At 62.6% G+C, this 10875-nt stretch overlaps 1 protein-coding gene across 1 annotated transcript; it reads right to left on the reverse strand.

Annotated features, from left to right (window-relative positions):
• Positions 1-6602: 6602 nt before the first annotated feature.
• On the reverse strand, positions 6603-10504 carry Neurod2 (neuronal differentiation 2). Its single transcript, XM_004859500.4, has 2 exons — positions 10328-10504; positions 6603-9304 (listed from the first exon to the last, which is right to left on the reverse strand). Exon 2 carries the CDS (start codon positions 9297-9299, stop codon positions 8148-8150), a length of 1152 nt encoding a protein of 383 aa, XP_004859557.1. The 5' UTR covers positions 9300-9304; positions 10328-10504; the 3' UTR covers positions 6603-8147.
• Positions 10505-10875: the final 371 nt, after the last annotated feature.

Consider the following 10875-nt stretch of genomic DNA (forward strand, 5'->3'; position numbering starts at 1 on the left):
GCACAGCGTTTACCTGGCCGTGAGTCAGAGTTGCGGTGACTGAGGTTGTGTAGTGGGGGTCTGGGGGGAGGGCCCGGTGCACAACGCATTCCTGCACCACTCCCCTCCCAGCACCCTGCTTGGGGCAGCCAGTCCTGGACTCCTGGGGCCTCGGCGGCCTGGGGTGCGGGGTGGGGTGGGTCCCAGGCCCCACTCCCACCCCATCCAAGTGCTGCAGCGCAGGGCGGCGGCGCCAGGCGCCCCACTTTCCTGGAGGTGTCTCCCTCCTGGGTGAACAGATGTCTCGGAATTCTAGATGTGCTCTCCGCCCTCCTCCCGTGCCCCACAGCAGCTGCCCAAGCTGAGGCCTGCCCTGTGGGGGTGGCCCTGGCTGGGGTGCAGAGAGACCCAAACCCAGTCACTTGGGGTCTCTGCCCAAAGGCCCCATCTACACAGATCTGCACTTCATGGGGACAGAAACTCCTCCTAGCAACTTTGGTGGAATCCTTCCCTCCAGAGACCCCTCTCCCGCCTCCATGAGCCAGGGCCTCCTGACCACCGGTCACCCACCTCTGTGGAAGCCCAGGGTTCACCTGGAACAACGCAGACGCAGATGGAGCGCACTGGGTGGCGGTGGAGGTGGGGTTGGCCCGGCTAAGTGACACCCAAATTTTCTAATCACTGCTAATTATTGAATAATCCAATTCTGTAGAACCCCAGCTCAGGGAGGCGGCGGGACCTGCAGCGGGCAGGAGGGGGCCTTGGCAGGGCTGGCAGCGGGCGGTGCCAGGCGCCCTCCCCACCCCACCCCCAGCATTCCGAGGTAACAGGCATTTGTTACCCAGCTTGTGCCAGGAGCGATTGGCAGGTTCGGGTAGGCAGTCATTCTGCACACAGATGTCCCTTCACTCACTCTTCTGATAGGAACCCTGTCAGCTCCGAACCGGGAGACGAGCAGACAGCTACACCGACAGAGTCACAGACAGACGTAGAGAGATGCAGCCATTGTCTGGTGGGCACAGAACTCTGCACATAGTCATTTTCCTTCCCTGAAAATATATTTTAAAAGGAAGAAAGAAAAAAAAGAATGGCTCCCACTGATTTGGGGGAGCCCTGGTGGAACCCCAGGGATGAGCCCAACCTCCACCCTCCCAGTGTGGCCTGCCCGGAAACACCCTGAGCAGCAGAGTTGAGTGGTGGCCAATGCTGAAGTCTGGGAGGTCTGCACCCCCCTCCACCCTCATCCGCCAGGGGACCCTTTGGGTACCCTAGAAATGGGGAGCCAGCTAGTTCTAGACACCCAAGTGCAGGTGCCAGCAGTCTAGAAGCTCTGAGATTTGAAGTCCCGGAACTTCCCCAAACTGCAAACATGCCTCCTTCTTGGTTGTCTCTGCACTGGAAGGGGGAACTGGGTGCTGTCCTGTGTCCCTCCCCAGATGGCACCCGCACCTGACCTGGTCCCCACCGCTGCCCACAGGCCCGTGGCAGCCCGCTGGGCACGCAGCCTTCCCTTTGCAATAGGAACACAGACAGGTCGAGCCGTGGCTGCGTCCCCTGGCGCTGCCTTCCGCCCGGGCGTCCTTCCGGCTCCTGTTTGCACCGACCCTCCGTGCTGACCTGGCCCTCTTGCCTCTGCTCCAGCCAGCCACTGTGCCAGTGAGCTAGTGGCCACTGGGCATCTGAGAGCAAGCTGGGCACGGAGAGCACTGGGAGTTGGTTCTCCCTGGGCAGCCAGTGGAGGGGAAAACGTGAGGAAGAAAATTCACCCTCAGCAGAGGAGCGGCCCGGAGGTGTTTGGGTTGTGGCTTGGGAGGTTGTGTTTCTAAAATGTTTCTTAAAAGAAAAGAAAAGAAAAAGCCCCCATCCTGTGTCATCATTTTTATGGGATCTGCAATTCTGGCAAAAATCTGTCTTTAATTTAGCTGTCCATATAAAAATCCTCACTGTATAATAATGAACAGATGCCATGGAATTTAAGCTGGAGCCTCGGCTCCTCCCCGCCTTCCCCCCGCGCCTGGCACCGGGCACCGGCTGAGTGGCACAGACTGGCACCAACACGCGAGCGAAGGGTGGGCAGGGGGCGACCTGGGCTGGGCGCCAGGGCGCTGGGGTGGGGACCGCGCCTCCGGCGGGCTGGGCCAGGTGGGAGCTGCGCACACACACACAGGGAGAAGGGACTGCGCTTCTCTTTTTCGCCAGGAGGATCAGGAGTTAAGGATTTGGATTTGGTTTTGTTTATGGGGCTTTGTGGCTGATTTTTTTTTTTTTTAACACCATCCTGCCCTTCATAGAAACCCAAAGGTTTTTGATATTTTAATTGAGCTGTTTCTAGCCCTCCCCCCTCGGCGGCCTGGCCTCGCCCGGAGCCGGGAGGAGCGAGTTCGCAGCAAGCGGGTTCTGAGCCGCCATCCCGGTGCGCGCGCCTCCGGGGGCTGCGGAGACTCGGGCAGAGCCGGGTGCCTTGCTGCCCTGCGGGAGACGGGACTGGGGCGGCATCAGCTTGAGAAGTGGGTGAGATGAACAGAGGAGGGAGCCCCCTCCCCACCCTAATGTTTGAGCTGTTCCCAAGGGAGAAGAAAAAACTACGGAGAGAGTTGGGTGTCCTCTCCTGCCTCAGCCTTCGGTCCAGAAGCAGGCGTTGGCCTAGGCAGGAGGGGTTGGTTCTGCGCCCCCTACCCCCACCCCTTTAATGCAGCTCGGCTCTGGCGAGAACAGATGTCCCAAGCCGGGCGGACTGCCCAGACCCCGCCCAGCTGTGCCCTTGGCAAGGACTTGGCTGAGGGTGGGAACTGGCACGAGGGTCCCCAAAGGGGCTTGGGGGCTTCTGCAGCCCCAGCGGGACCTGACCTTGCAGCTTTGGCCTCCTGGCCAGAGCAACCTCAGGCAGGAGGCAGGAGAGCCCTGGGAAGACCCGTTCCTAATTCAATTAATTCCAGAGAGAGGGAAGCAAAGCGAACACTGGGCACACGGCACACACACACTAAGGGAGTGGAACTCGGCAGCCCGACCAGCCCTGGGGACCACACAATGCTCTGGCCTGGACCTGGCAAGAAAAACCCGAGCGCACATCTGGGTGTCCCCATCCAATGCTGTGCCCCAGCTCCCTCCCTACGGCTGGCCCTCAGGGGTTCCTGCCCCTTAACCAGGGGGTTAGGATGGCCCCACTCCTGCAGCTCTGCGCCCTCCCCTGCCTGCCCACCTGGTCTCTGCCTTTTCCACTGGAAGGCCCGGGCTGGGGCTGCTAGCCCAGTGCTTTAGGATGGAAAAAGTTTATCAGAACAGCCTTTCTGTCCAGCACCAGCATGGTGCCCTCTTCTCACCTAGGGAAACTTTGTCGAGAATTTTCAAAGATGTAGGACAGAAGGGTAGAAGCTGCTTAGGGACCCGAACAGGGCAGGGTTGCAAGTTTCCTTGTAGTCCAGGTGTCACTTTGTCCCAGCCCAGAAGGAAGAAATAGCATCTTGGGCTGTGAGTAGGAAGCTTGTCGTGATGGGGCAGGTGGGCCTGTCTGTCCCCTCCCAGGCTGGGAGAAGTCAGGGCAGGGTCCTGGCTGCCCTCGCTCCTGCTTAGGGGCTCAGGAGTGGAGGTCAATGCCCAGGCTGCCCAGGTCGGACCTCTGCTGCCTCTCTCTCTCCCTAATTTCCTTGAGAACTAAACAGTGGAATCCAGATTCACCCCAGCCACCAGTGCCTCCCCGAAATCAACAGAGTTCCCTAGGAGCAGGTGACATCCTGCTACAGGTTGGGAGGGAGAGAACCAAGCAAAGTTGCACCAAAGGGAACAAATTCCCTGACCTCTGCCCACCAATCCTGCAGCCACCAGCCTGCCGACCTGCCAGTGAAAGGGAAAAAACGGAAGCGGGCACAGCCTGCAGAGTAGCCAGAGTGCCAGGGCTTCCCTGTGGCCGACCCTCCCGGGCCCAGCTTCTCCCAGTGGTACTGGGTTGTCCTCCGTGAGGATGAAGTCAGGGGCTCTGTCCAGGTCCTGGCCAGCAGGGAGGTAAGCGGTGTGGGGAGAGGCAGCAGCAGCTTTCCGGCTTTCCCTTCTTGCCAGATGGGCAAATGGCCTGGATTCAGAGATATCACCGAAATGCCCAAACACTGGAAGAGGGACAGGGCTGGAAAATTCAGGGGAAAACGCCTTCCTGATTGAACCCAGACCCAGCTCTGCGGGCAGCGTGGAGCCGAGCGGCTGGTGAGAGCTTGGAGACCCCGCTGCTCGCTGCTCGAGCTGCAGCCAGAAGGACGTCCCTCCCGCCTCCTCCCGTGGCCCCCACGCCGTCGTGGCCGCCTCCCCCTCCCTCTGTCCGCGAGCCTCGCTGAGTGCCCGGCAGGCAGGAGGGAGAGGAGCCCAGCCACGGTCGGCGGGGTCGTCTGGGGCCGCGTGTCCATGCACATCTTCTTCTCCTGCTCATCTCCGGCTCCCAGGGAAGTTAAGGGTTGGGGAGCAGGGCGGAAGAGCGCAGAGTGCAGCGGAAGCGCAGGGAGCGTGGGGAAGGCGCAGGAGCGGGGAAGGGGCGGCGGGAGGGACCCACGGAAGGCCGGGGGCTCGGGCCCCTTCCCCAAAAGGGACCCGGTGCCTCCGCCGCCAGACTCAGCCGCAGGCTCGGAGGCCTGAGAGTCAGCAGCATCCTCGAAAGGGGCTGGGAGCTGGCTTCCGGAGCACAACCGAGCAGCCCGGCGAGGGTGGAAGAGGGATTCGAGGGCGTGTGTGGCCAGGCTGGGAGCCACGTGGAGGGGTCCTCTGCTCCCACCTGGAGCCCACCCAGCCCCGGAGTTCACAGCAAGTTCTGGGAGACCTGCTGAGTGGGAGAGAAGCCCAGTTGGCCTTCTTTCCAGGGCAAGATGAGAATTAGGCCTCAGCATGGTTGCCAGGTCCTTTCAGCTCCAGTCTCTCCTGCCAGGCCTGCCCTGCACCGCAAGCAGCCCTGCCTGCTTCAGGCCAGGTCTGGCTCTGTGGCCTCCTCCACACCCCAACAGAAGCGGAGGACAAGAAAGACGGCTGCTTCCTTTCTCCCAAAAGAGGGTGACTCAGAGCTCTTGAAGCTCCTGTTAGCAGCCACCAGTGCAGTGGTCTGGGGACGAGGGCTCAGCCTGCGGTCTCTGGAGAGGCAGGCTCAGGATTCCAGAGAAGGTGGCACATTTGGAAGGAACTTCAGCAAGGCTCTGACAAGTGCAGGAGAATTGGAAAAGGGTTTGGGGAAGGCCACACCCTCCACAGCCAGGGAGGGCTCTGCTGCCTCCGTCCTCTGTCCTCCGTCCTGCGGGGCGGTGCGCTGGGGTAGAGAGAGAGCGTCTCCTCTACTCCTAAAACTAGGGCTTTGGTGCGGACATTTGGGGTTGCCGCTGAGCTCACATCCAAACTACCCTTTGGCTTTAGGGTGCACTTCCTTTTCCTCCTCCAGGCAGGGAGGTCTCATCTGGGGCTGGGGGACCCAACTAGCCCTCAACCAAGCCTTCGCACACCTGACCTCAACCCCCCAGGGCACCCCGACCCCATGTGGCCTAAGATGAGGGAAGGAGTTTTGGGGAAAGCGAGCAGATCAGGAATAGTCCCTTCCAAGGAGTCCTCAGGGCACCCCACTTTAGGATGGAGGTCTTAGGCATTCAGACTGCTCTCAGAAAAGTCCTGGCCCCATGGGCCCTGAGCAGGGGAAGAGGAAGGGAAGACTTTAGAGAATCCAGTCCGGAGCTGACAGTTTCTGAAGCTCAGAGAGGAAGAAGGGAGGGGCACCTGGCCTGCTCCCCAGAGGGCCTCCCCAGTGCCCCCATCTGCCCAACCCAGTATGGGTTCCCTGCATCTAGAATAGACAGGAGGAGGAGGCAGGACTGGGGGCCGCAGGCCGCCTGCCCCAGATGGAACCCCAGGCTTCTGATTCAATCCCGCTGCACCTCACCGGGTAGCCTCCCCCACACCCCCCCAAAACGCCAACACGACTGCAGCTAAAACAGGTGATCCCCTGAAACACAAATTTAAGTTGGAAAAGGGATTTCCCCATCAATACTTCATCCTCATGACCTAATATTTTTTTAATTGAAAAATATGCCTTTCTGACTCCAATGGTTCTCTCAATTTCTACCCATTTGCTTTCTTGCAGCAGAGAGCACAGGATAGCATAAGGACCTGCTCTTCCCACCTTGAACATCTTTTCAGTGATCTACAGATACTCTGTGCTAAAAGGAGGTGGGGCCGGGCAGGGTGGCACAGGCCTGTGATCCCAGCACTGGGGAGGCTGAGGCAGGAGGATCACTTTGAGTTCCGGGCCAGCCTGGGCTACATAGTGAGTTCAAGGCCAGGCTGATCCTGTCTCAAAAACTAAAATAAAATAAAATAACAAGAAGTGGGAGGAAAGTGTTGAGGACAGAGTCTAAGAAAACCTGCTGAGTGCTTTGTGTTTGGAGCCTGTGTGTTTGGGTCCCGTGCGGGGTAGGGGAGCTGTTTCTTTCTGTGCTCACTGAGTGGATGTTGGGAGTCTGTGGGGTGGAAATGCCCCTCAGGAAGGCCCAGGGTCCCTCTCTCTGTCCTCTGAAAGTCACCTGGCCTTTCTGCCTCCATCACCCCAGCTCCGGCTCAGTCCCACCCCCCCACCCCCCCATCAAAGGAGGCCGCCGTGAGAAACCGGGTCGTCTTTGCATCTCATTTACATAAATATTTATTAATCGTCATTAAACTGAACAGAATCACGCAATGCACTTCGGGTGTCCGACGGGAGTTTCATCTTCCCTACAAGAAGAAGGTAAAATTGCGTGTGTGTTGGTGAGTGTGGGTGTGTCCCCTGTGCGTGTGCATTTTTGCATCGTGTGTTTGGCTGTCTGGCGCCCTGCCCACGGGGCGGTGAGGTTCCCTTGTGCGCCCCTTTCAGGGAACTTTGCAGAAGGTGCCCCCCACTGTCCCCAACCACCGCCGGCCAAGGCGGAGGACACGGAGGACACAAACCGCTCTCCAGCCGCCCGGAATCTCCGGCGCCTGGCACCAGCCCGGGCGCAGTCCAGGCAGGCGGGGCCGCCCCAGGTCTCCGTCCCCTTGGCCTCACCCCAGAGGGGCCAGAGGTGGCCGCGGGGAGGAAGCGGCAGCACGCGCACCACCCTGGTCTCCGGACTCCCGCGTCGGGCCTGCGAGCGAGTGCGGTGCGGGGCGCGCGTGTCGCTCACGCAGACCCTCCCTCCCCAAGCCTACCCCAACGCTTTGCCATTTCGTACAGATCTGGAAACAGGTTTTTTAAAAAACAGTGTGACGAACAACGGGGCGGGGCAGGGGAGGGCAGTGGCACTGGGGCCCCAAATCTCCGAGTCACTGATTGTTAAGAACCGGGGAGGGGGGGGGCGCAGCCCCCACTTCACCAAAGTGCACAGACCCGCGCTGGGCGGGGCGTCCCGGGCGGGCCGGGCCCTGGGCTCCGTCAGAGCCTCCTTGCATAGATATTTGTGTCTTTTTTATTATTATTATTATTATTGGTAGTACTATTTTTTTTTTTTGCCTTTTATTGCTTCTAAAAGTTCTTACTGCGTTTTCTTTCCAATCCGGACTCTGAGTTCGGCCTTCGTCGCCTCTTAGCTTGATTTGTATGTTTATTTGTTTAAAAAAAAAGAAAAGAAAAGGGCAAATGTAATCTGGTCACAAACTGTCTTGTTCTCTTTCCTTTCAATCCACATCCCCTCCCGCCAAAACTAAAATGGCAAAACGCGGAGATTCAGGGTAGGGGGTGGGGAAGGCCTTCCAGGCCTGCGCTCTGCCCTCTGCGAGAAAGAGGGGGCGCCTGGCCGTGGCAGCTGGGGGTCTGCTTTTAAAATAATAACGAAAGGGGAAAAGCACACCCCGCTGCTCAGCTGCCCCTCGCCGACGCCTCTGGGCCTGGGGGAGGAGGAGGAGAAACCAAAAGGGGCTGGCAGGGCCTCTCCACGGAGCGGGCGGAGAGGGTCCCTGGGGCCGCACTCCCCGGACAGGGGCCTGGAGCCCCTCGGGGGAGAAGGCGAGTCCCCCGGGAGGAAGCGACGCCCCGGACGTCGGGCCACCCACAGCTGCGGACCGCGCTGCCCAGGAGCGCGCAGGGCTGTCTGGCTCCCCGCGCCCCTTTGCGCGCCGGGCAGGTCGGGGAGCCCCTGCCCTCGGGGGCTGGAGCGGAGGGGCGGGCAAAGGCGAAAGAAGAAAATGAGGGCCCGGCGCGAGTCTCAGTTATGGAAAAATGCGTTGAGCTCCTCGTACATGGGACCCCGGTCGTGGTGCAGGTGCATGTCGTAGGACAGCAGGTTCTCAGAGTGCACGCCCCCGCGCACGGCCGCCGAGCCGAACACCAGCCCGTGGCCTCCGGGCCGCGAGCCGGGCAGCGCCGAGTAGTGCATAGAGTAGTGGTAGCTTTTCTCGTGGTCGGGCGACGAGTCCTGCTTGAGAGAGAAGTTGCCATTGAGGCAGAGCGGGGGGCTGAGCGGGCCCTCGTACTCCGAGCTGTTGTAGTCCGGGCTCGCGCCCCCGCCACCCGCCGCCGCGTACAGCGTCTCGTAGGCGGCCGCGCAGTAACCGTGGGTCCGCAGGGCGTGCGCCGCGCCGCCTCCCAGGCCGCCCGCCGCCTGGCACTGCGCGCCCGCCAGGCGCGAGCACGCGTACGGGTACGGGTGCACGGCGAAGGGGCCGCCTGAGCCGTGGAAGCGGCCCGCGCCGTCGGCGCCCTGCTCGGTGAGGAAGTTGCGCGAGTTGAGCTGCAGGCAGCCGGCCACCAGGTTGGTGGTGGGCTGCGACAGGCCCTTGCACAGGGTCTGCACGTAGGACACCAGGTCTGGCCGCTTGCCGGAGCGCAGGATTTCCGAGAGCGCCCAGATGTAGTTCTTGGCGAGGCGCAGCGTCTCGATCTTGGACAGCTTCTGCGTCTTGGAGTAGCAGGGCACCACCTTGCGTAGGTTGTCCAGCGCGGCGTTCAGGTCGTGCATGCGGTTGCGCTCGCGCGCGTTCGCCTTCTGCCGCCGCAGCTTGGAGCGCTCCAGGCGCGCCTTGGTCATCTTGCGCTTCTTGGGCCCGCGCTTCTTGGGCCGCTCGCCCTCCGCCTCGTCCAGACCTTCCTCCTCCTCCTCCTCCTCTTCCTCCTCGCCGCCCAGCTCGCCTTCCTCCTTGATCTCCGCCAGCGCGGCCTCGGGCGCCTCCTCTCCGCGCAGGGGCACGGGTTTGGCCGCCCTGGCGGGCCCCGGAGCCCCTGGCCCGGACGCAGGCGGCGGCTGTGGCGGCGCGTCGCCCTTGTCGCTCCTGGGCTCCTCGTCGTCGCCGTCGCCCCAGCTGGCGAACTTGGGCACGTCCGAGAGGAGGCCGGGCTCGCTGAACAGGCGGGTCAGCATGGTGCCTGTGGGCGCCCCGGGGCGCGGGGGAGACAGAGAAGGCGCAAAGTGAGGGCGCGCTGGGGTCCCGGCGCGCCCCAGCCGCCCGCACCCCGAGTCTCCGGCGGGCTGCGGCCCGGGGTCCCGGACGGCCCCTCCCCCCCCCCTCCTCCGGCTGCCCCGCCCAGGCCCTGCTCCGGCTCCAGCCATCTCCCCGCGCCGACCCGGCTCCGCCCCTAGCGGGGATGGGGGGCTCTCCTGCCGCCGGGTCCTTCCTGGGTCCCAGCAGGCACCCGATGGGGGTTGCAGGGACCCGATTCCTTTGCCGAGGACGCGGCGCGCCCGCCCCAAGCCTGCACGCTCCCGGAGGTGAAGGAGAGGGGCTGGGCGGGCGCGGGTGGGGACAGCAGCCCGCGCCCGGGCCCCGGCCCGGCTCCCGACCCCCCCAGCCCAGGTGGCCCCCCGCATCCCTAATCCGATTTGCAAGTTGGCCACGCGCCGCCCCCGCCCCAGCCCGGGTCCGGGCAAGGGATCCGCTCCTCGGCCCTGCGCCCCGCTCGGCGCCGGCCCGGGCTGCGGGGACTGGAGCATTGGGCGGGGACCGAGGCTCCCCCCGTCCGTGTTCCCAGCGGCCAGGGGCGCCCCTGGCCACCCCGGGCCCCTCTCTCCCCCATGGCTCTCAGGAGCTCGTTGTATTTCGGGAGGAATGGGAGGAAAATCCAAATTTGTTTGCTTCCTGCTCTTGTTTGTGGCGGTGGGGAAAGGTCGTGGGTTCCTTCAGGACAGCCTCGAGGGTCCCCACCTCGGCTTCCACGCGCCCCCACACCAGGACCCTGCCTTCCCCCCTCCAAGCCCATCGCAGGCAGAAGCCCTCCCTCCGCAGGCCCCCAGCTGCAGCTCTTGGGGTGGGGGACCCGGGGCGCCTCCGATGGATGCGCACCCCATGAGGGGGTCTCTTCTGGAGAGGGGGGCTTCGGGGACCCTCGTGTCGGCCGAGGCAGCCCCCCCAGCTTGGCAGGTCAGACCCAGCTCCCTCTCGGACAACTTACCTCGGAGAGGAGTCGAGGGGAGAGGGGAGGGGAGGGGGCCAGAAGAGAGGGGGAGAGAGGGGTCTCCGCGCCTAGTTCATTGTTCCCCCATCGTCAGGGAGCGGGGGGCAGCGGCTCCTCGAGGCGGCGGGCGCCGGCGTCTTCAGCGCGCCATGCGAACCGCGGAGCGAGTGTGGCATCTCTACCAGGCGGGGTACCAGCCTCTATGCCAGGCCATATGGGCTTGGCACGTCACGGGCAGCAGCTATCACATGAGAGACGGTGATTGGCATGCGTCTGCATTGGGGGAGAGCCGGCTCCCCCGGGACCCGCCGCCATCTGTCACTCTCTACTCCAAAAAAAAATTAAATAAATAAAGGAAATAAATAAATATCTCTGCCGCCCTCCCCTTCCCGCCCAACGCAGGGAAAGCAGGGATGGAGAAGGAGGTGGGAGGAGTGGCCCCCCAAGGTAGAGAGGCCCCCACAGGGGAACAATGGGGTGGCCAGGCTGGAAATTGGGGTTTTGTGGTGGCCACCAAGTTCAGGCGCCTTCCGGGGTCCCGCTCC

Source organism: Heterocephalus glaber, unplaced genomic scaffold (assembly GCF_053883595.1).
Source record: "Heterocephalus glaber isolate CG9 unplaced genomic scaffold, H.glaber_assembly_v1.0 deba00001773, whole genome shotgun sequence".
Taxonomy (NCBI): domain Eukaryota; kingdom Metazoa; phylum Chordata; class Mammalia; order Rodentia; family Bathyergidae; genus Heterocephalus; species Heterocephalus glaber.

Excerpts from the sequence above, each read along its gene's own strand:
- Neurod2 (XM_004859500.4), bottom strand. The coding sequence starts at position 9,299 with ATGCTGACCCGCCTGTTCAGCGAGCCCGGCCTCCTCTCGGACGTGCCC.